At 53.8% G+C, this 24,974-nt stretch overlaps 1 protein-coding gene across 3 annotated transcripts in view; it reads right to left on the reverse strand.

Moving 5' to 3' along the window:
- ECE1 (endothelin converting enzyme 1) overlaps positions 1-24,974 on the reverse strand; it is a 98,580-nt gene that overhangs the window by 20,786 nt on the left and 52,820 nt on the right. The window contains exons 2-7 of one of the 3 annotated variants that reach the window (XM_040988039.1): positions 24,195-24,281; positions 15,378-15,519; positions 11,383-11,595; positions 3,164-3,285; positions 1,204-1,350; positions 268-333 (exon numbers count right to left, since the gene is read on the reverse strand). In XM_040988039.1, coding sequence (XP_040843973.1) covers positions 268-333; positions 1,204-1,350; positions 3,164-3,285; positions 11,383-11,595; positions 15,378-15,519; positions 24,195-24,281 — 777 coding nt within the window. Of the gene's footprint in view, positions 1-267; positions 334-1,203; positions 1,351-3,163; positions 3,286-11,382; positions 11,596-15,377; positions 15,520-24,194; positions 24,335-24,974 lie in introns of those variants that run through there. The other 2 variants (XM_040988038.1, XM_040988040.1) reach the window with 2 other exon arrangements.

Consider the following 24,974-nt stretch of genomic DNA (forward strand, 5'->3'; position numbering starts at 1 on the left):
GCCAAGGTAACACCAGCGACCGTTTGACAGCTGTGGTACATGAAGGTCACTGTAGGGTGAGAGACCAACCACTCACAGCACCATCCCCACCGGTCTCTGCAATCAGGATGACACTTGTAGCATGCCCGTTACATGATGCCTGGGGCATCCCTGCCTTGCTACCTCGGCCTGAGCTCTCTGTACACCTGTAATCTCAATCACCTGCGCTGGGGAGAGGTGCCAAGGGGGAGAAACACGTGGCTGGGGGCTAGGACTGGGGTCACTCACCTTCTCGTTTTCAGTCTTGTTCAGGTAATAGTCTCTGGAGGGCAAGCCCAGCCCAGACTGGTCCACCTGGAGAGAGGCAGGGGTCACAGGGGAATCCCCCGTGGTCCCGGGGACAGTGAGCCAACAGGCAGCAAGAAGCCAGCTGTGTTCTTCAGCTGGTAGCTGAAGTCACACATGGGCCCACCCAGGGACAGCACAGACATTGTGCTGTTTTTTCGGGTCCCTCTGATGGGCCTGACAGAGCCAGCCTCCACTTTAAACAGCCCCTACCCTTGGCGAGGCACCCCATCTCACCTACACGTCTCAAATGGCAAAGAGCCGCCTGCCAGCTACGTAACCTGGGCCAAGTTACTTAACACTTCTGATTCTTGGGATCGTCTTCTGAGAAATACAGGAGGTAACACCACCTGCTTCACCCCGGGCAGGTGGGAGGGGGCTCAGTTCCTAATAGCTCTGTCCTCTTAGAGCCGTTTGACCACACCTGGACCCCTGTGTTCGGCAGGTGTCATGATGATTGACAAGGGAACTGCAGCTCAGAGAGGGTGAGCCACCTGCCCAACCTCACACAGTGAGAGATAGGTTGGGAACTCTATAGTTCTGCAGCCTGGGATTCCCCTGGCCACTCGGATACTTAGTCTAGACGGGCTCAGCAGAGAGAGGTGAACTCGAAACTATTCTAAGCAAGGCCACGAAGGCCAGAGCCTGGAGGTGGGGTGGGGTGGCCAGCAGAAGGCTTCTGCTGTTGTACAAAACTGACATCACTCCTGCCACCCCTAACCCAGCTTGCCTACCAAAGTCACCTCTGGGGGGACTCCAGGAGCATCCTGGGCTCAGACACCCTGCCCAGACTGGGCTGTCCTCAGCCCCGTGCCTACTGAATTCTGAACGGGAAGAGGCCAGGCCCCTTCCTCTTCCCAGAGTCTCAGTCTAGCTCACCTGGATCACGTTGCTGTTGGAGTTCTTGGAATCGGCACTGACATAGACAGAGAAGAAGGGAGAAGTGCGGTAATGGGCGGTGACCACCTGCAGGGTATCTTGGAAGTTGTCCTTGGCCCAGGGCCCCGTGATGTTCCAGCCTCCGAGCTGCAGGGAGGAACAGCGGACGGAGAGGTGAGGAGGGGGCAAGGGCACCTGGATGCAAATGTGGCTCTGCAGTGCATCTGCTCTGTGACCCTAAAGCCGCCATCTACCTCTCTGAGCTTTGCGAGTAAAGGACAGGTATGCTCTTCACTGGGGGTTCTGATCCAGGAGCCAGGGAGACCCATGAATAGGACCAAGACTCCTCCGGGGATGCCTAAAGCCTAGGGACCCTGCACCCACATGAAACCCAGAAGTTCCTGGCTCCTGGCTTCAGATTAGCTCAGCTTCAGTCGTTCTGGCCACCTGAGGAGTAAACTGATGGACAGATCTTTCTGTCTCTCCTGCTCTGTAAATCTGCCTTTCCAATACAAATGAATAAAAAAATTTTTTTGTTTTTAAAAGACTTCCCCGGACACACAGGCTTTTGATGTGTGCCCCAGGCAGGCCAGCCAGAGAAAAGCAGGCATCATCTCCCAATATACTGAACCACAGGAAGGCAAATTAAAAAAAAAAAAAAATTAATCGAGCCAAGGACAAACAAGTACTCCACATTTCAAAAAGCATGATAAGCTAAGACTGATTGATTAAGCTAAGTTGATTTAAAAGATAAAGCATATTCTAGAGGAGCTCGCATTGAGGCGTATCAGGCTAATCCTCCATCTGAAACGCTGGCGTCCCACATCAGAGAACCAATTCAAGTCCCATATGCTTTGCTGCCAATCCAGTTTCCTGCCAACACACCTGAGAAAGCAGTGGAAGATGATCCAGGGGTGTGGGCACCTGCCACTGCCATGGGAGACCTGGATGGAGTTCCTGGCTTCAGCCTGGCCCAGCCCCAGCTGTCACGGTCACTGGGCAGTGAACTAGCGGCTGGACAAGCTCATCTCTCTTTCATTCCCCGTGTCACACTGCCTTTCCAACAAACACATATTTTAAACTATTCCTGGGCCTGGTAGCCTAGTGACTAAAGTCCTCGCCTTGTGTGTACCAGGATGCCACATGTGTGCTGGTTCCTGTCCCAGCTGCTCCATTTCCCATGCAGCTCCCTGCTTGTGGCCTGGGAAAGCAGTTGAAGATGGCCCAAGTCAAAGAAGCCTTGGGGCGCTGTACCTGTGTGGGAGATCCAGACAGGTCTCTGGCTCCTGCTTTTGGATTGGCTCAGCTCCAGCCGTTTCAGCCATTTGGGGAATGAACCACTGGATGGAAGATCTTTCTCTGTCTCTTGTTCTCTCTGTCTTTTCAATAAAAGTAAATAAATCTTAAAAAAGAAAAAGAAAAAGAAATAATCCTGATTCTCCCTAGCTAGGCACATGCTGAATGTGGGGCCTGTGTCTTGGGAAGGGACTAAGACAGCTCTCCTACGTCTACCAGCACTAAGCCTGCTACAATCAGAAATGCCCAGCCACCCTGTTTGCCCAGGCACCCTCCTCAGACCCCCATGGCTGGCAGGGAGGTGCCCAGGTGGCAGGACCTGTACACTTGCTCCAAGCCACATCTCTTCGTTGGTGTCTGCAGCACAAGCTCGTGCACACACAAACATGCCATCTGAACAGAGTGGCAGCACTGGGCACATCTGCCTCCACTATAAAGACAGCGCCCGTCCCACTGCCACACAGATGACAGATGTGAGCACGAACGTGTGCAGATGTCTTCACCCGCTCAGAGGCACACAAGCCTGTGTGAGCTACCCGCCACCTGTGTATGGTGCTTGTAGACGGGAGGAGGTCGGGCCCAGTGACACCCGAGGTGGGGCGCACGCCAGAGGGGCTGGCATACAGATAGGCAGGAGCAGGCGGGGGCTCACCCAGGGGCTCACCTTCTCAATCAGCTCCATCAAGGGCTTGGCCCGGAGTTCCTCGATCCTGGTTTCATTCATGCACGCACGGTAGTACACTTGGGCCTTCCTCTCGGCCTCACTCACACTGGCCGTGGAATTTTCTGGCAAGACAAGAGACAGCAGTTTTGCCCCCTGCAAAGGCCACTTGTTCTTCTCAGGGCCTTGGTGTCCTTGACTGTGAACAGAACTGACCTCTGCCTGTTGGGGTAGCCCTTCCCTGCCTGGGATCCACACACAATTGCTGCGGGGACAGAGGCTGGTCCCAGCTCAGATCTCGGAGCTTTCTTGTGACTGCACTGGTACTTCCCTTCCTGCTCTGAATGGCCCATTCCCACTTTTCCGTTCAGGTCTCCACCCTGTGTGGCTCCTTAGACCTCTCCAGGCACCTGGGGTCTCTGCTCCCCTCCTCGTGCTGAGCCATAGCACTCCCACCTTGCACAAGTGCGGGAGGGTCCCGTCCACAGCAGCTCAGGAGACTGCTCTCTGGCCTTTGGTCCACAAACACCTACTGTGCGCTGCACTCCTCAGCTCAGCCCAGATGTGCCTGCTTCCCAGCGCCCATCCTGTGGACCCTGCCTGCTCCTCACTGCCTCCGCCTCTTTCTCCACTTCCTGTTTCTCTAATCCTAAAATGTTTCTTCTGCTTTCCTTCAGACTCCCAAACCCATCTCCAAGGACAACTTTTCTTTTTCAGCCATTATATTTATTTTCATTTACTTGAGTGGCAGAGTGACAGAAATATCTTTCATCTGCAGGGTCACCCCCTAAAGGGATGCAGCAGCTGGGGCTGGGTCAGGTCAAAGCCAGGAGCCTGGAGCTCTACCGGGTCTCTGGGTCTCCTGTATGAGTGGCAAGGGGCGGAGCACTTGGGCCTTCACCACTGCCTCCCAGCACGTGCATGAGCCGGAAACTGGAACCTGAGAGCCAGGCACGCGGGCATCCCAGTGGGGGCGACTCAACCACTGAGTCAAATGCCTTCTTCACTCTCCAGGAAGATTCTTCTGCTGGAATCTTACCCTTCCATTAACTAAACGAATACTGGATACTTCTCTGTGCCACATACTATGCACAAAAAAATGTCACCCTTGTCGCCCCTTTCCTGAGGCTCCTGCACAGAACCTGGCTAAACCTACTCAACTACAAGGCTTCCCTTGGGCAGTGTCTTCCAGGGTGTCCCTCCTGGGGCAGGTATCTGGCTGAGTGTTTAAGGTACCTGAGTCTGACATTACAGTGCCAGACTTTGAGATCAATCCACAGCTCCTGGCTCCTAGCTTTGGCCCAGCCTGGCCACGGCAGACATGGGATGACTTCTCCTTCTCTCTCCCTGCCAGAGCAGCTGGACACTCTACTCTCGCTGTCCATCGCTCAAGCTTCAGAAGGGATGGCTGTTGTGGTACAGTGGGTTGGGCTCCCACTTGGGCCATCCGATACCGCACTGCAGGATCAGTTGGTTCTGGACTCTTCTACTTCTGATCTAACTCCCATGTATCCTGGGAGGCAGCAGTTGATGGCTCAAACGCTCGGCCCCTGCCATCCACTGAGGCCACTGGATGGAGTTCAGGGCTCCTTGTTTTCAACCTGGCTCAATGTTGGTTCTTGCAGGCTCCTGAGGGCAGAAGTAGGGAGAGCTGAGGCCACATATAGGAATGCTCCCCACCCGGTAGGGCTGTCTCCATGGCAGCACTTCCCAGCAGCTTCAAGTGGCTGTGGGACCCCCTCACTATTCCCCAGTCTCATAGGCCCCCATCAGGCTCCTGCCACGACCCTGAAACGCCACGGCCGGTATCATGGCAGGGAGGTGTTCTGTGCTCTGGCCACTGGGCAAGCCTGGGTTTCCCTCCCCTGGAGCCCAAGGTTAATGAGATAAGAGTCCTGAAGACAGGCGCTCCAGGAATAGCCTGGCTGCCTTTAACCACAGGGAGTTCCAGCTCAAGGCCACCTGGGCCCCCCCCTTTCACCACGCTGAGTGGTGGCCTGGAGGGCAGGAGCCTTCCTGCAAGTACAGCCTCCCGTCCTCTTGTTCTGAGGCTCCTGAGTTCAAACTTCCTTCCTCTGGCCCAGGGGATGCGGTGGGAGAGCAAGCTTTTCCAGTGTTTATGAAGTTGTACAGCTTGACAGCTGTGTGCTGGGTGTGAACAACAGACCAGGTGACCTGGACACCTGCCTACTTGCGGAAGGCTTGCTTACAGCCTGTTAGGGTCCTGAGACCACTCCCCTGCAAAACCTGTCATCTTGACCACAAAGGCGTCAGACAGTGGGGGTGGGTGGATGGTGTGAGGGGAAGTCCTTGAGGGTACAGGCTCCAAGCTGAGTTCAGTGTGGAGCTGGTGGAGGGGGGGTTGCTTACCCCACCCCCAATTCTATTTAGTCCTGCCTGGGTTCTTAGTAGCAGCTCCAGCAGGCAGAGCAGGCTCTTTGTGGCATGTGTGAACAGGGCCCAGCAGCCACTGTGAAGCAGGACACCATATCCAGAGGGTGAAAAGGGGAAGGGGCTGGGCCTGTCCCAGACGTGCATGGAAAGAAAATGGGGCAGGTGAGGGCAAGGACAGAAGTTGGCATTCATGTCCCCTCCTAACTACCTGAGGGAGGGGACTGGTTGCAAGGTAGAATCAGCTACCGTTTCCTTGTTAGGAAAATTACGATCTCCTTTAGGATTCCCTGTTCATGTTGACTTTCCAGAAGATTCCACAGGGCAAAGATTAAATCAATGGCCCCTACAGCAATCCCTGGCACTGAGTTTGGGGCATACTTTGGAGACAGTGGCCCCTATAAGGCCCTAATGGCATGTGAATCATTTGGCAGCCCTGAACTAGGCAGCAGGTATTTCCTTCCAGGAACCCCAAATTCCAGAAACTTCCTCAGTCACTTCCCCGAAGCTGCAGAGAGGAAAGACAACACACCATTATTTAATTGGCCTACTTTTTCCTCTGTGAGCCTTTACCAGAATGCCCTCTTCCATGTCACCCTGTTGGGAGGAAGTGACGCCTAGACGGGCAGAGCCAAGGCTGCCAGACAGGGAGCTTCAGGGCCTCCCCTTCCGTCTTCCCAGGGGTGTGGGTCCAACTCCACATCAGTGCAGGCCCGGCATTTGCCCTAGATAAAACCAAACACTCCCTTGAGACTCTTCCCAGGCCTCTGGAGCCCCCTGATTCGAGGACAGATTGGGGGGCAGGGGGACGGTGGCTGCTGATAAAGGAGGAGCTTGGGGCAAGACACCCTGAGAAAAGAGAAATGAGGCCTGGGGAGTGAAGGCATTTGCCATGAAGGCAGAGCCAGCAGGTGGCTGTAGCCTCCTTAGCCAGTGACCTACGGCCTCTGCACAGGGGTGCGGCCATGGGTGTGCCTCCTTAATGATCCCCCACATGAACAGGAGAGAGGCTGGGCCACTTGTCTGAGGTCACACAGGTGGCAGAGGCCAGGACTGGAGCCCCTGCTCAGCCTCCTGCTTTTTCTTGTAGGTCTGATGGGAACCAGAGGTGGGCCCACAGTGGTCCAGCCACTCCTGGGGAGTCCTTAAATACACGAATCACTCAAGCCACTTCCAAAGGGAAAGGCCCATTGTGGCTGTGAACACTGCCCAATATGAGGCTGTGTAGCTGTGAATCCGTGTGCAGAGGCCTTCCTCCAGCATGCAGTGGGCAGCTTTGGGGAAACTGAACTTGACAGTAAATATTGGGAGAACATCAAAACAAAAGTACGAGGATGGGTTAGGCTGCTGCTTGGGATTCTGACATCCCATGCTGGAGGGCCAGTTCAAGGCCCCTGTGCTCGGCTTCTGATCTAGCTCCCTGCTGACCACCTGGAAGGCAACAGAATATGCCCAAGTAGCTGGTTCCTGGCTATCTACATGGGAGACCTGAATGGAGAGCTAGATTCCTGGCTTTGGCTTGTCCTTGTCCTGGTTATCTGGGGAGTGAACCAAACAATGGAAGATCTTTTTCTGTCATTTTGCCTTTCAAATAAATGGAAATGAAAAAAAGTATGAGATGTTACAGACTAAATTGATCACTAAATCATAAACATGGATACGCATGGGATATTCTGTGTATCTCTCAGGGAGACTGGGCCAGCCCTGTGGTCCAGTGGCTTACTATCTGCGAGGCCAACATCAGATGTGAATATAGGTGCAGGTCCTAGCTGCTCTGCTTTGTAGCCAACTCCCTGCTAACGGGAAAGCAGTAGAGGATGAACAAAGAACTTGGGCCCCTGCACCCACATGGCAGACCCAGAGGAAGTTCCTGGCTCCTGGCTCCAGCCTGGCCCATCCCTGGCTCTTGTGGCCTTTTGGGAGTGAACCAGCAGATGGAAGATCCTCCTGCCCCCTCCATCTCTTCCTCTCCTTTTTCCGTGGCTCTGCTTTCCAAACAATTAACTATCTCCTTTTTAAAAAAAGATGTACTTATTTTTATTGGAAAGTCAGACATACAGAGAAGAGGAGAGACAGAGAGGAAGATCTTCCATCCAATGATTCACTCCCCAGGTGGCCGCAATGGCTGGAGCTGAGCCAATCTGAAGCCAGGAGCCTGGAACCTCTTCCAGGTCTCCCCTGCGGATACAGGGTCCTAAAAATTCAGGCCTTCCTCAATTGTTTTCCCAGGCCACAAGCAGGCAGCTGGATGGGAAGCGGGTCCACTGGAATCAGAACTGGCGTCCATATGGGATCCTGGCATATGCAAGGTGAGGACTTTAGCCGCTAGGCCATTGCACTGGGCTCAAAAAGTGTATCTTCAAAAAGTTTTTTAAAAAACCCTCCACACATACAAAGAAGGGAGACTGCTCACAATCTCCAGTCTGTTGCTGGAATTGTTACAATAAACAGGCATTACTTTGCCATTTGCAGGTTTTCTTCTTAGAGAATAGAGTGCAATGAACAGCACAGGCACATGCTGTAGGGGACAGCTGCAGCCGCAGAGGTCACCAGGCTGCCAGCAAGTTGGGATGAGTCTTGATGGGTTTGGAGAGGCCACTCTTGATGGGGTAACAAGCCCGACAGCCACCTGGCTGCATGTTGGTGGCACAGCATGGGCAGAAGATACCAGTGTCTCTTGCAGCTGAGTTCACCCTTTCTGCAGCCAGAGGAGCAGGTGGCAAGCACCATGCCCTGATGCCACCTGGCCTGTCTTAGCACACCCATCACACACATGCCTGAGGTCCCTTGGCAAGTAGCTGTCACAGCTGTCCTGCCTTCCAGGACATCGGTAGGGAGCCAACTGAGCCAAGCCTTTTCCTCTGGAGAGAAGCCCACCCCAGGCCAGCTGGAATCAATCTGGGTACCCCTTGTCTGTTCCAGGGCCCACTCACTTTGGCTTTCTTCAGCAGCCTGCTGGCTACCCCTCTGTGCAGGGGAAGCTGGACCTAGCTCAGCCATAAGTCCAGGATTGCACTGGCCCACACACCTGCCACCTGTTCCTCAGGAATTTCCAGGTTTCAAGGCCTACCTATGAGGGGCCACTTCCAGACTGTGATCCATGAGTGAGCAGGCCAGAAGGGATCCCAGAAGGGACCCTAGGGAAGTGCCTATTCGGCATGACCTGGGGAACCCCAGCTGCTCAGCTCATCCTCAGGCCTGGAGAGCTTGGCCCAGCAGCCACAGGGGCAACCATCCTTCCAGGCCAATCTCCTCCCACGCTGCAGTGTCCACAGTGACTGGAATTAGATGAGGGAAAAAAAGAAGGCAGGTTTTGGGGCCCCAGAGCTCTGGGTGTGGATCCCAACTCACCACTTCTGGGAAACAGATTTCCTTTGTGTTTATTGGTCTTATCTGTAGAATAGACACACAGAGACTCTTCTTGGGTGTGCTCTGAACATGAAACAAATAATTAAAGAGCCCACATGTCACAGCTATGCCCCGAGCTGCCTCCTCCGATGACTGAGCCTATGGTACTGTTGCTATGAGAAACGGAATAGGCAGTCATAACTCCTTCTCCTTGGCCACTTAGTTAACCCTTGGCAGTCATCTCCTAAGGATCAGAGGCAGCTCAGCTTTTTAGGTGAAGCATTGAGCTGAGGGTCTGGTGGCCTCACTGTGGCCACAGGTATCGGTAGGGAGAAGGTCAGGCTGGAACTCACCTACTACCTCCAGCAAGGACAGCTACACCCCGCCGAGTCCTCACAGGTGCCAGCTTTGTGCCAAACACTCCAAACCTGTGAGTCAGCACGCACAGCACTTCCTGGCTTCCCTAGGCCCATCTCATAGACACTGTAACTAAAAGTAGCCCAGCAAGCATGCCAAAGCAGGTGGCTCCTGCCACTAGCAGACCTTGACCCTGGGGGTCGGGGTTAGAGTGGACCCAGTTTAGTGCAGTTCCCCACATGCTTGACCCTCAAGTGACATAGGAGCGGAGGGTCACCTCAACCTGGGGGCAGGGCAGCAGGGTTGCTCTCCTCAGAAAGAAGATGACATGGGATGCATGACCAGGAGTTGGGCTGTGCCGGCTCAGCCAGCACCGGCTCATCATAAGGACCTCTTTGTCCCTCCGTTTCCTGTGTTGCCACTGCTCTAAGCGAACAGGGTGTACCAAGTCACACTGGATTGGGCAGGTGGCACCGATCAAATGTCTCTGTACACCATGAAGTGCTGTGCCCAGGACCAGTGAGAGCAACAGCCACAGCGGTCAGCCCTAAGCGAAACCTTCAGATTTGCATTCTCACTCAGTCCTCCTAACTCAGAGGAGGTTCAGTCCCCATTGTATTAACAGGAAGACAATCCCAGGGAGGTGACATCCCTGATCCACAATGCCCCAGTAATGGCAGAGTCGGGCTCCAAAGCAGGCTTGGGTCCCTGGAGGCAGGGGGCTGCCCATTTCACTACACTTCCTGCATGGTTCCCTCACTTGGCAGGGTCTTCAGGATCTGGGGGAGGGGAACCCTCTAGGTTCTACTCTTGTTGCCCCCAAAGCCTCCAGTTCTGGGACAAGAGGCTGTAGCCCTGTTCAGAGGCGGTCTGGTTAGCACCAGGCAAGCAGGGAGGTGTTTCAGACTAGGCTGGCCCTCTTGAATGTGAAGTTCCTTCAACTCCAGATTCCACCATGACTGTGCCGCCTGGGCCAAAATGCACAAACGCCCAGGGCCGCCACCCAATGGGAACCGTGCCTCCCACGAGCTCTAAGCATTAGCAAGCAAGTGCCCTCTGGGCTCTGCCAAAGCCTGGCATGTGGTGCTGGCCACTGGTTGTGGTGTTGCTGCTGCTGCTGCTGCTGCTGCTCGCCCTTGACCTTGCACAGCACAAAGGTTCCCTTCATCCAGAGTGTTTGTTCCCTTTTCATCTAAGACACACTGGTCTGCAGTCTGTAACTGTCATAGCAACAGCATTTCTTAGAAGCTCTTCTTTTGAGATTTGTCTTCTGTTAACTCCTTCTACTTTACCTTCTTTTGATATAGCAATAAATATTTGTCAGCCCTAAGTTCCATTCTTGAGTTGGCTGAGGTTTGGTGATCAGGTGTCTCCCAAGCATTCAGGGTTCCAGGACGGGCAGGGACAGCAGGACAGGGAGAGGGCCTGGGTTCCAGGTGCCGTGGGGACAGCCTAGGGCTGTGATGCACCCCAGACAGAAGGGAACTTAGCGGACATTACTCAGAATCTGCTGTAATCAAGACAGGTGGGATTCCAACCTGTGTACAAGGCTATCAACTCCTAAGGTCAACCAGATGGGCTGAGGTACAGCAAGCTGCGAAGACCAGAAGGCACGTCTGATGGTTTCCACCTAGGACAGGGTACCAAAAGCTCAAGGGAGAGAGTCCTGCCGACTCCGAGTGACTCTCTGACAGGCTATGGCCCCAACTGTCACGGGAGCATGACCTTGAAGCCTGATTCACTGTGTGTAGCCTTCAGTCTTTTGGCCCACACTTTCAGCAGGCAAAAGCTGAGCTGCAGCTTAAAGCTGCAGAAATAACAGCCCTGACTTTACTCTCTGCACACCCACCCTGTGCCACACACACCATGCTACTGCTCAAACATACATTCTTCAGTGCTCAAACTCTGCAGACTAAGTGTGATCAGGCCCATTGTGTAGATAAATAAACTGAGGCTCTGAGATAAGTCTCCTCTTACGATTGTACAGTTAGTGAAGAGACATTTGTTTAAACTCAGTCTCATGGACTCCAGAATCCATGGTCCTCCCACTCTGCCACTCTTTTTCCACCAAGGCATGGCAAGCGCCCAATGAGGCACATTCCTTGGTGTCTGAACCAGGTATTTACCCAGCAGGTGCTTGATGATGGCTTGGTTGTGTTCCCAGAGGTTGCTGAAGGTCCCCCAGCGAGAGTGGCCATCGGGCACAGGGTTGGCCTTGATCCAGCCACCACAAGCATAGCTGAAGAAGTCCTGGCACGGGTCCACCGTGGGGTCCATGGAGCTCAGGATGGAACTGGTCACCGAGACACAGGCCTCACTCAAGCACACCGGAGGGCTTCCTGGAGAGGGTCATGGAGAAAAGGCCAATGAAGGGGGGCACAGAGGAAGCTGCAGGAGGGCAGTGGAGGTGGTCTGGGGCCCAGCAGGGGACAAGCTCTGTCCTGGCTCTGAGCACTGAAATTTGGACCTGGACGGCCATGGGACTCCTGTGAGAATGACTTGAGTGGGTTTGTGCTCTCACAGTTTGTAAAATCAGTCTGCTTAGCTGCCTAAAAGCTTTTCCAGGGATTAAAAAGGACCCAGAATCTTGTTGCTTTACTCATTCCCTCCTTCTATAATTTTCACCAGCATTTTCTATTCCCTGAAGCTCAACAAATGTATTTAGTCATTCATGCATTCATTTATCCAACAAAATCATGACCAAGTTTCTTCCAGGTTCTCTGTTGAGTGGGGTGGTGTGTGTGTGTGTCTCTGTGTGTGTACACGCATATGTGGCATTTAAAAGGCAACACTTTTTTTTTCCTTTAGAGCTAATAATTTTGTTGGGGGACATGAACAGTATCAAAGAAAAATCTAAAACCACGGCAGGAGAAGCCCACCATCCACTCCAGGAAACAAACCACAGCTTTGCTGCATCAAGCGTGCGGTGTGGGGGCTGTGAAGAGCACACAGGAAGGAGAAGAGACGAGCCAAAATGGGAAGGGACCCACAGTGATCACTCTTGCACCCAAAGCCGAAGGGTTACCACACTGGATCCCTGGGTGGGTAGAAAACCCTAAACCACCCTAGAAAACCCGTCAGCTGGCAGCCAGAGCACCCACACAGTGGGGCAGCTCCACAGAGGCCCACGCCAAGGCAGTAGAACCAGGCCAACAGTGCAGGCCAGAAGAACCCAGCCCAGCCTGATGATCATTTGGTGACAAGGGTTTTGATGGGGTGACAGACCACAGGCACGACACACACACATACTTGTGGCCTCCTTCACCCCTCATGCCTGGCAGCAGGTATAGGCATGACACCAAGTGCCAAGATGAGGAACAGGCTCTGAATGCCTGGAGCAGGGTCATCAGCTCACATGAAAGCTGAGGGCCAGCCTGGGCCCCTTGCCTGTCACAGCAGGAGAGAATAGGGCAGCCTTGAGGTCCAGGCTCAAAGCCTTGCTCTCTGCTTCTGAGTCTGAGGCCCTGGGTAAGTGACCTCATCTCAGGACTGCTTTCATAGTGGTGACAGAATGTTCTCAAAGGCAGAAACGGGGCTCAGCCTCCTCCCTCTAAAGGTCTGATGGTTCAGTCTATCTTGGGAGAGCAAAACACATGGCTGGCAGGGACAGCCTCAGCCTCTCCGGGAGCACAGTGCCAGCTGGGCAGCTCACCAGAGGCCTTAGTAACAGTTGATGACAGACAAAAGTTAGTTTAGCTCACCAAGGGTTCAGAGGAGCCGTGCGACAGAAAACCAAGGTGGGGCCTGGTGCGATAGCGTAGCAGTTTTTTAAGGTCCTCGCCTTGAACGCACCGGGATCCCATGTGGGCACCGGTTCTAATCCCAGCAGCTCCACTTCCCATCTAGCTCCCTGCTTGTGGCCTGGGAAAGCAGTCAAGGACAGCCCAAAGCCTTGAGATCCTGCACCCACATGGGAGACCTGGAGGAAGTTCCTGGCTCCTGGCTTTGGATCGGCACAGCGCCGGCCATTGTGGTCACTTGGGGAGTGAATCATCGGATAGAAGATCTTCCTCTCTGTCTCTCCTCCTCTCCGTATATCTGCCTTTCCAATAAAAATAAATAAATCTTAAAAAAAAAACCAAGGTGACTCTACGTTGGGATCATTATTCAGCTGCAATAAAACCACTAAACCATGGCAGGTGTTGTGGTACGAGGAGGCCTGCATTCCATATTACGCTAGACTGAGCCCCAGCAACTCCGCTTCTGATCCAGCATCCTGCTGAAGAGCCTGGGAAGGCCCAACTACGTGTGATGTTGCTGCCGGCTGGGAAGCCCTGCACGGAGCTGCTGGCTTCAGCTGGTCCTATCCCTACCTGCTGTGGGTGTCTGAGGAATGAAACAGCAGACAGAAAAGATCTCTGTACTTCCCCCTCTGTCATTCAAATACATTTCAAAACTTCAAAAAAAAAATTATTGAGTTACTGTATATAAAAACAGAGAGATCTTGGAATTGAGTACTCAATCTAGGTCTCTCATGTGGGGGGCAAAAACCCAATCACTCAGTCACCACTGCTACTGTCGGGGTCTGCTTTACCGGGGGAGATGGTGCTGCAGTCGGGCATCACACCCAGGCACTCTGCTGGGAGATGCAGCGGCCTTAACCAAATCTTCACTGCCAGGTTAAACAGCCACAATCAGATCATCTGAACTGAAGCTGAGTTAGCAGGAGGCAAGAGAGTGGTTACAGAATAAGACTGGTCAGCTCCTGAACCGCTGGGGAAGCAGGCACACACAGTCCCGCACAGACACACGCACAGGGAAAGGTGCTCCCGGCTCAGTCCTCCGTTCCACTCCCCTGTGCTTTCCACTGTTCAATCCCCATTTGCCTATGGGCACCCCCCTGGCAGGCAGGCAAGCAGGCACCAGGCTTAACATATGGTTAAGATTAATTAATTTAATCTCCATCAAGCACCTGCTGGGCCAGGCAAGTTTGGTAAAACATCAATAAACCATTAAACAGTCAGTTAAATAATGAAGCAATTATTTCGTAAGCACCACCTAGATGCCTGGCCCAGGGCCTGACGCAGAGGAAGCACTCATTAAATGTCCCTGGAATGTGTGAGTGGTTATATGCCAACACAGGGGGATACTACAATAACTCAGACCATGAAGCTCCGCCCAGCTCAGACTGGCATAACCAACCTCACAGGCCAGTGACTTCTCAGTGGCAAAGGCTCAACTCCATTTGGACCTTCAGATCCCATCATGGTTCCCTCCCCTAGGCTGCGTGACAAAGTCAGTGGGTGGGACTCCAGAGGTTGCTCAGTGAGCGAGACTGCCAGGCAACGGTGAGACCCAGCACTGGCAAGATGCCCTACTTTGTCTTGAATGGGGAGCTGCCCTTTCCAGGTCCCCAGGGCCTGGACTCTGCCGCTCAGTGAGGCTCACTGCTCAGTCAGACCCCTCCCTCCTGAAGTAGACCCTTTCAACACAGAAGGCCAGACTGCCGAGTACACTTTCACAGACTTATGGACTGTGAAAGGACAGGTTTTCTGGGGCACTGATCTGCTATGGGGAGACTACAAGGTGAGGCAGAGTCCCGTGGAACCCAGCTGCCCCCGCCCTGTCCCACTGGCCATGTAACCTTGGCTCCTCCATCTACATGTATCAGTTTTCTGATGCAGAAAAGGGGGCCCAAAGGGGATACACTTTGCAGGGCTGCTACAAAGAGATGTGATCACCCCTGTAAAGACACCTGCCTGGTACACTGAAGCCATGCTGCTTTTATCGGAAACAGGATGGCAGCCGGTATCAGCCTGAACATCCATTCAGCCTACCTCCCAGCACTGCAAAGAACAGGTCAAGGTAGAAGAGGTGCTACAAGGCACCCTCAGCACCACCACCGAATTGGGCATGGTGTTCCCATGGACTCAGGCTCTGGGAAATTGAGTGACTTGTCCAAAGTCACACACAGCTAAGCTGCTGGGTCAAAATATGGAATTGTCTGTGACTCCAAAACCTTTATACCATGGGGACCCTCTGTCACCCAGATCTTAGTGTCTCAGCACTCCAAGCCCTTTGGACCTCACTCTTCCCTTGATCCAGGAGACTAGTGCCAACTAGGGCAGGGGAGCCCTGGCAGACACAGCCAAAATCAAGCTCACAGCATGGAGGTACCTACTTGTCCGGTACTGGATACCCAGCGCTGCTAGGCACGCCACCAGTCCTGCCGCCAATAATGCCACCAGTACCACCAGCCGCTTCTCCACCTGGGTCCGTGCAGTCCAGCACCGCAGGCTGCTCCGGGGGCCATGGAAGTTCACCTGCAGGGAACGGGGCAGAAGGGGTGGGGAGGCTGTGAGCTCGGGGCGCAACCTTCCCAGGAGGAAGGGGCTCCGTTGTAGGCCCAGGCCCCGGGGAGGCATCAGGACTGCCCTCGGGCCTCCAGGGTAGTCCGGTTCTCATAAAATCAGTCCTAATTCAAGGAAGGAACCACCACCCTGCTCAGCAGCCCAGACTTACTCCCACCCATCGGGGAGGCGGGCAGTCCAACCGGCTGGCTTGTGTTTTTGTGTCACCCGATATGGGTAAGAGGAAAGAAACTAAAGCTTTTCCCGGTTTCTCCTGTAAGGAGTTCAAAAAAAGAACAGGATGTTTGGACTCAAAGGCATGCAGTGAGCAGCCAGCTGGGCTCTCCTGACAGCCCCACACCCACAGGGCCAGGGACAAGGGTGTCATAGCACAGCTCACCCTGCCCAGAAGCGAGGGACACCTGCTCAAGAAACCCTCACCATCCCATGGGAGCTGCCTTCTTGTTTCACTTTGCAAATAAGGAAACTGAGGCCTGGTGGTAAGACTCTCCCCTTCTGACATGTAGTAAATGGGGAATGCTGGGTTTGGACCCCAGTCTGGGACTCCAGAGCCCATTCGCGAGCCAGAGACTGGAGGGGGTAGCTCCATTCAGCAGATCCTCAAAGGGAGGAAAAATGTCTCCAGCCTCAGTCTAGCTCAACAGGAAGGGAGGCACAATGAGAGGAAATAGCGGGTGTGTCAGGGCCCTGGTGGTTCGAGGAGGCACACGCTAGCCAACAAGCAGTCAGAACCCCCAGCTCGGGCCCTCACATCCAAGACCAGCTCAGAAGCTCCTCTGCTCCAAGAGGTGCTTCCTACAAAGGGCAAGGCCACAAGATGGGAAAGATCTCTGAAGGTATGATCCAATGACCCTGATGCTGCATACTTTGCCCCAACTTAGGTGGAAAACACACACAAGGGAAGAGAGACTCCTTTGCTTTGAGTTGTTCACAGTGCAGCAGGGAAGCAGATAAACAAACCCTCTGGGGTGTGCAGGGATTCAGTCAGGGAAGGCTTCCTGGAGGGGGCAATGCCTGGGCTGGAACCTTAAGAACAAGCAAGAGCTGATCGAAGAGGGGGTGAGAGGCCCAAGGCTTAGTTCCTAAGAGGTACTGGGAAATTAAAAAGAAAACTTGCATTTCCTCCCGAGGACTGCAGAGGTGTGATTTGACTTGCTCTTCGGGCAGGACACAGTGGAGGGCACAAGGCTTGGCAAGGGTGGGTATGGGGGCAGACAGAGTCCTAAGGAAGTCATTCCAGCTTGCTGGGGAGTGGGGAGCCACTAGGGAACACGAGGAGTCCCAGATGTGACCTGTTCGTACCACCAATGGTCAAGGGGTGGCTACCACGGGAGCCAGCCAGAGCCCCAAGCAAGTCCCACATGGGCACAGGGGGCGTCCATCATGGGTCACCTTAAGGAAGGGCATCATGAGGTGTGGCCATTGCTGTATACTTTCTGGGAATTGCTGCACCAGAGAAAGTAGAACATGAAGACTTTGGGGAGGAAAATGTGTTTGAAAAATGTAAAAAGGACCCCAAGGCTTGGTGACACTTCCAAGGAAGTGCAGGAAACCAGGCCCCAAAGCTGCACAGGGTCAGGTCACAAGAAGGACACAGCCTTCTGGAGGAAGCCTTGTTTCATGTGAGAAGTGAGGGCTCTGGCTACGTACTCTGACTGGCTGAAACTTCAGGTTAGAAGGATGGGTGCAGAAACAGCCATCCTGCATACTGCTAACAGGTGCACCGGGGGTTTCACACTGTGCTTTCTAAGATGGCATGGCAATTATTCTCACACCACTTGCCTCAGGCACACAGGGACCCCAGGACCTGAAGTGGCTCACCTGGAGACACGACACACATGCACCCTGCCTGGCTATGATTCTGTCCCTGGACTTGTCCCAGCCTTCCTCCTCCTTGAGGCCAACCAAGCACCCCACGGTCACAGCTCAACTGCAGGAATCAAGAGGGCAGCAGGACCTCTGTTGAAGAGGGGTCTTGGGTGTGGGTGGGTACCAGTGGTTAAGAAGTCACTTGGAATGCCCACACCCCAAACTGGAGGGCCCAAGTTCAAATCCAGGCTGCACCTCCTGCGGATGTGCACCCTGGAAGGTAGCAGGTAACGGCTGAGGTACTTAGTCCCTGCCACCCATTGTGGGGGACCTCGAGTGAGTGCCAGCTCCTGGCTGTAGCTTGGCTCAACCCTGGCTGCTGTGGCCATACTGGGGGAGTGAAGCAGTATATGAAAGATCTCTCTGTGTCTTTCTTTCTCTATCTCTGAAATACACACTAAATTTATTTCTACCTTTTTATTTGAAAAGCAGAGATACAGAGAGAGAGCTCAAAACGCAGGTTCACTCTCCAAATGGCTGCAACAGCCACAGCTGGGAGCCAGAAACTTTCTCCATGTCTCCACCTGGACGCAGGAGCCCAAGGACCTGGGCCATGTTTGCTGCTTTCTGAAGCCACCAGCAGGGAGCTGGATCATAAGTGCAACTGGCAGGCACCCAGATGGGACACTGGCACCTCAGGCTGAGGCTCAGCATGCTATGCCACAGTGACAGCCCCAATCAATAAATATTAAAGGGGTACACCTGAAGAGGATGTTTGGCCTAGTGGTTAAGATGCTCACATCCCATTCTGTAGTATCCAGGCTGGACTTCCAGATTTCTCTTAAGTTTTATTTATTTATTTACTTGAAAGTCAAGAGTCACACAGAGAAGCAGAGAGATCTTTCATTCACTGGCTCGCTGACCAGATGGCTGCTGGGCCAGGACAAAGCCAGGAGACAGGAGCTTCATCTGGGTCTTCGACTCAACTGGCAGGAGCTCAAGAACTTCTGCTCCTTCTGCTTTCCCAGGCCACTAGCAGGGATCTGGATGGGAAACAGAATATCCATGACACAAGCTGGTGCTCTTGTGGGCTGCCGGCATCACAGGCAGCATCTTAACCTGCTCTGCCACACAGTGGCGACCTCAGAATCCCAGCTTTGGCTCCTGACTCCAGCTTCTTACCAAGACCCCAAGAGACAGAGGTGAGGGCTCAAGTAGCTGGGCTTCTGAAAGATCCGGATTGGGTTCCGGCTGCTGGCTTTGGCCCGAACAGTCCAAGCCACTGTGGCTATCTGCAGAGTAAACCAGTGAATGGAAGTGTGCTCATGAGCTTGTGCTTTCCATAGATTTTAACAGAGAACCCCTGACTGGCACTGGGGAGCAGGAACACCTCGCTTTATTTGGATAGAGCAAGGACAGGTTGTAGGGAATAAGGAGACAGCAGGAGCAAGAAGCAAACATGTCTGGGGAGGTAAAGAGAGAGAAGATGGAGGTACCCCAGAGGCTGGGAGGTATCAGGCAATGGCAGTTAAAGACTGGCATTCTTGCCAGCACCTACACTCATAGCACTCCTAAGTGTGAGACCAAGGATTCACTCTAAGGACACAGAGGAGTGGAGGTTCAGGGTGGCAGGGGCCAGAGTGGGAAGAGCTGGGACAATGCCTCTCTCCAGGCCTAGCTGCCTTTTGCCACGGCGGCTGGCTGCTCCCACCCCCATCCTGAGGAGGGCTAAGTTGAGCTGAGCCTCATTTTCCAGTGTCAAGCAAAGTACTGAATCTAACCAGATGGTGCTCACTGCAAAATTAAATTAGAACTCAGCCAAAATTAAATTTAAAATGCATACTTCCAGGCCAGAGAGGCAAACAGAATTTGGAAAAGGGATTTTTAACTTCCATCACGTTTTCTGCTTGACAGGCTGAGGGCCTTGTGGTTTCTGGACAAACCATGTTTCCAAGAAGGGATCCAGAGGTGTCACCTGGGGCAGGAGGTGTCACCTGGAAGCTCTGGGCCAGGCCCAGGAGGCACCTCCCGGAGAGGACGGCCAGTCCAGGGCTGCCAGTCAGTGCCCTGCCATGCTGCCAATGGCCTGGTCTCAGCCCAGGCTCTTCTCTGCGTCATCACACCTGCTCTCCCTCCTTCTTGAGGAGCTAGAGAAGATCCCATGAGATGAGGTCACAGCAAGGCGAGACAGGAATGGCTTCTCACTTCCCTTCTGGAAGTGAGGCCATGTCAGTCAGCGGAAGCCACTTTGCAGAATGCTGGAGGGAAAGCAGCCCAGTCCATCAGCCAAGCAGCGGAGCTGATGTTTGCAAGATGGAGCTGAGAGGTACTGCAGCAGCCTGGCTCATGGTGCGCTCAACGTCCCATCTAGGTAGAGAATGTCAGACACAGAGCCATGGGTGCCCACCACAGAGAACAGAGAAAGAGGGAGTTAGAGAGAGGGCAAGCAGGAGAGAGAAAGGGAGGAAAGAGGGGATGGAGGAAGGGAGAGGACAGAGTTGAATTCTCAAACTCATGAGTTCCCAGGGTTTCCACAGCTAAGGAAACAAAGCCCTAATCAGGGATAAATATTCAGTTACAGAAGTGAGTGCCCGGCTCACCCAGGCTTAGAGCAAGAACAAGTTCTGCAGGTGAAGATGGGGTACTGCCATCTGGGCCCAGGATTTTAGTCAGCAGCGCTGGGCGGGTAAGACCTGGGTTTTCAGAGGTGCGACTGGGATAGGAGGTTCTGTCTGCTGAGCCCTTGCCAGCTCCACAGCAGCCAGCACTGCACGGAGCAGCCAACAGGAGTCATCTGGCCAAGGGCCTGATGAGAAGGCCAGCCGTGCTGTGGGCTGGCAGGGAATCTACTGGAGCAGGTGGACCGTGACAGCCCTGCCCAGTCCAGTGAGGCTCCTGCCTCTCTGAGGTGTCACAGTTTGGTGAAGCTTCTTCACATGAAATAAACTTTCAGGGCAGACCACGGGGGTCAGCCCAGAGCAGAACTCTGGTATCCTCTGCCAGGGGCCTCAAATGCCACCTGTTCTGTGCTCCACACCTGACTTTCTGCAGGTTCCAGGTAACAGATTCAAGTATTACCTACTGACACAGAGGGGATGTCACACATCTTAACAGACATCAATGCCTAGAGATAGGAGGTAGAGGTTTCTACCTGGGTCCCAGGGCAAAGGTCAGATGTGGCTGGGCAGCCCCTGGGCTGCAGTCTGCTTGGCTACCACACGAGCCCATCTCAGATTCTAGAACCGCAGGGCCAAGAGTCTGAGGCTCCAATAGCTGAGTGGAGTTGCCAACATCTCTTGGGAAGCACAGAAGACTTTTACAGATTCTTTATTTAAAATTTTGGATATAATTATTTGGGAGACAAATACAGCTCCCACCCACTGGCTCACCGGGGTGAAGCTGAGAGCTGGGAACTCAATCCAGGCCTCCCACGTGGAGGGCAGAAACCCAAGGATCTGAGCCTTCCCTGCTGCCCCCCAGAGGCTGCACTGGCAGAAGGCACTCCCACATGGGGTGTGGGCATTTTCAACCACTAGGTTGTTCCAAGATGTCTATTCCAAGACATCTCAATGAATTACTGAGTGCAACTTGTGCTGGGGTCAGTCTCCAAAGACTGCGCATTATGGGGGGGGGGGGGGGGAAATGAGAAAACCACTACTAATATCTCAGCTCTCAGGTGCTTGGGCCCTGCCACCCACACTGGAGGCCTGCATGGAGTTCTTGGCCAGGAAATTTGAGGAGTGAATCAGAACATGGAAAATCCCTGTTTCTCTCTCTCTGTTACTCTCTCTTTCAAACAAGTAAATAAATAAATATGTATATTTTCTTAAATTTCAGGTTTCCTTTCTATACTAAAATTTTTAAAAGGGGTAAGTTGGAAGGGTTCTGGCAGACAGCTGGGGCTCCCTGTTCCCCAGGTTAGGGTGCAGGTGTAACCTGGGCTATTTCCTTGCAAGCCTCTGAAATGGGGCAGGAAGGCAGAGGTTCCTGAGGGAAAGCTTAATCTGCATGCATTGAAGACATCACTAAGATGTTTGTGCACTGGGGTGGGTATCTGGTATAGTGGGCAAGACCCACTTTGGATTCCCACATCTCACGCCGGAGTTCGGGTTCAAGTCTGGCTGTGCCTCCTGTCTAGCTTCCTCTGAATGCACACCACGGCAGGCAGCAGGTGATGCCTCAAGAACTTGAATCCCTGTTCAATCATGTGAGAGACCCAGAAGAAGCTCCTGGCTTCAGCCTGGCCCAGCTCTGGTCCCTGCAGGAATGAGCCACAGATACAAGACATCTCTCCCCCCAAGGCTGACCTTCACGTAAAAATGAAAAAATCTTTAAAAAATAATAAAATAAAAACTGTATTATGTAACATGGTATCTGTGAAGTCAGATTAACCATATTTCAAAATAAAATATATTGTCCTGGGGCTGGCCACCATGGTATTACAGGTAAAAAGCACTGTCTAGGATGCAGGCATCTCATATTGGTGCCCATTTGAAGTCCTAGCTACTTCACTTCCAATCAAGCTCCCTGCTAATGCTTCTGGAAATGCAGCAGAAGATGGTCCAAGTACTTGGACCCCTGCACCCATAGGAGACACCTGGGAGAAGTCCCTGACTCCTCGCTTACATCTGGCCCAGCCTTGTGGCAGCCATTTGGGAAGTAAATCAGCAGATGGAAGATTTCTCTGTCTTCCCCAATCTCTCTGTGACTTTGCCTTTCAAATAAACAGATCTTATTTTAAAAACCTAAAACAGTTCTTGTAAAAACAAGACTGAAGAGCTAGAAGCTGTTAAAGCGGTGGAATTACTGCTTCCTTTTTAATTTATTCTTTATACATCCCTAGTTTTTTTTCCTTGAAAATCGGCACATAAAGCTTTTATTGAAACAACAACAACAACTTTCCAGTGATTGAAAACATTCAATTTATAGAAAACTAGGTCTTGTAAACTGAGGCGGGTGGGCGCTGGATTCCTGGAAAAGCCAGCATGGGCGAGTTCATGTTTTCTTTGGCGACGCCAGGGAGGCCCAGGAAGCCAAGCCGGGTATCCACAGAACTACCTCTAGCCAACCTCTGCCTCTTCCCCCAGGGAAGCTGGGCAGCTTGGTGGAGGGATGCCCACAGCCAACTCCAACCCACAGCAGCAATGTGACCACTGGAATGTCCCAAGCCTCTGGCTTTCCCTCTGCCTGGCCGTGTGTAACAGGGTCCCTCCAGGCCTTACCACACAGCAGCTCATTAAGACAACAATAACCTAATAGGGCCAGCGATGCATGGCATCTGAGGCTCTTCCATTTCACAGATGGGCCCCTGGCTCCAGAGACTGGGCCCTTGAAAAGGCTATTCCACCAGGGCCAGCTATCAGGGTCCCAACACAACATGTGGCTTCGTGGAAATCCTAATTTTTTAAAAAATTTATTTATTGTTATTTAAAAGTCAGATATAGAGAGGAGGAGAGACAGAGAGGAAGATCTTCTGTCTGATGATTCACTCCCCAAGTGGCTGCAATGGCTGGAGTTGAGACCATCTGAAGCCAGGAGCTTGTTCTGGGTCTCCCACGTGAGTGCAGGGTCCCAAGGCTTTGGGCCATCCTTGACTGCTTTCCCAGGCCACAAGCAGGGAGCTGGATGGGAAGCGGGGCTGCCGGGATTAGAACTGGCACCCATATGGGATCCTGGTGTGTGCAAGGCGAGGACTCCAGCCATTAGGCTATTGTGCCAAGCCAGAAATCCTAAATGTTTTGTGTCGAAGGTATATTTAGAACCTTCTGTGGAAGATGAGACCATGAGGGTTGCCAATTAGATTGTTTACATCTGTGGAAAGTGCCTGCTACCGAAACGTCATTTCCTGCTGGATTTCACCTCTTCAAGGGGGAGCTCGCAGGGAAGAGGTGTGTACAACCTGGGCTGCTCTGGCCCTGTCAGATCATAAGCCCCGTGTCCTACCGGAAGCTGTCTTCCCTCTCACTGCCATGGTGTCATTGTCTAGAGGTGAGAAAAGGAATTCCTGACCCACTTCCAGGCTGGTTCTAAGGCTAAGTGAGACCTGAATCCCAGCAGGTTGACACCAGGGTCAGATCACTTCTGCCCTGGGCTTTTTCTCTCGCTTGGGGAAGGGGGCTCCAGGGGTACCAGTCTAAGGGTCCAACCTAACATCTTGCTTGGTTTACCTGGCTCATGCTGTCCTGGGCTGAGACTCCCTGACCTTGCTCTGCACTGGGTTCCCAGGAGCAGCATCCCAGGCCGCTGCGGGGGTTCCCGGCATTTCCAGATCCTTCCCACCCACCTGCCTGGCACCAATCCCAATGAGGGTTGAGGCAGGCACAGGCAGCCTTGCTCAGAGTGAGTTCATCAGATTCCCACAGGGGCAGCGGCTGGCGAGGGGAGGAACTGGGGTTCCTGGGCAGGCTTTCAGAGGGCAGGGGGAAAGGATGGACAGTCCACTCCTGGAAATGCAAATGTTGCAGCGTAGGGAAGAAGTAGGGGTAAAGCTGGCCACACAGGGCCACTCTCCCAGGCTACAACAGGGGCGCTTTCAGGCCTTGCAGGGATAAAGTGCTGAGAGACCCTGGGCAAGTCCTGGGCTCCCTCTTCCACAGAGGAACTGGATCAGAAGCAGGTGGCGGGAGGAGCTGGGGAAGCGCTGGCAGGTGAGGGGCGGCTGCTGGAGAGAGGACGGGCCCCAACCCTTGGCAGCAGCAGCAGCCCCCTCCCCCGGGGCCGACAGCGTGGGGGGCGGGGCGGCGCCAGTGCGCATGCCCGGCCGGCCACCGCGGCTGGGAAGGGAAGTCCGCTGCGTGCGGTGGGGTCTGGGCGCTTACCTGCAAGCCGTTGGGGTACACCTCACCCTCGGAGAGCGAGTCCACCAGGTCCTCCTCGTCCAGCGTAGCCCTCTTGTAGGTCGACATCTGCAAGGCCAAGTGCAGCACGGACTCCCTCAGCGCCTCCATGGCTCTCACGCCCGAATGGGGAAGCAGCCCCGGGCACCGCTGCCGCGCCCCGCCCCGGCCGGCCGGGGCACCGAGACCGGCCCCCGGACCGGCCCGGGGCGGGCAGGGGTCCCGCCCCTCGATCCTCCGCCCTGCCCCGCCCACCCAGGCCGCGTCTGGCCATAGGCGACCACACACCCCGCGTGCTGCAACCTTGTCGCGACGCCAGGGCCAAGCGGCACCCAGGGGATCCCACCCCACACCCTCAGGGCCAGGGGTAGATGGGGACCCGTCCTTCCCCAGATGTCGGAAGAGGGATTTCTGAATTTAAGTTCCTGGCCGGCAAGTAGGCAGGCAGGGGCCTCAGGGCAGCCACCTCCTTAAGTTTCCCGTTCAATAATGGGGTATCCCATGGCAGGTACTGAGAGTCCAGTGTGAGGCAGGAGCCTCAAATTTGGCCCCAATCAAGAAAATGGGGAGCCCTTAAGTGCTGTGAAGCCTGGGGTGGGTTGGTGGCAGTGGAAGGGATAAAGGAAATGCCCTTTCCTTTAGTGAAGGGGTGTGTGTGTGTGTGTGTGGCTGAAGGTACCCTGGTGCCTGCCCCAACCCCAACAGGTGGTTTTCCCGCAGGACTCTGGGGTAAGGCAGCAGGGAAGGGGACCCTCCCCCACC

This window comes from Ochotona curzoniae, unplaced genomic scaffold (assembly GCF_017591425.1).
Source record: "Ochotona curzoniae isolate NIBS_2020 unplaced genomic scaffold, NIBS_Ocur_1.0 contig_4792, whole genome shotgun sequence".
NCBI lineage: Eukaryota > Metazoa > Chordata > Mammalia > Lagomorpha > Ochotonidae > Ochotona > Ochotona curzoniae.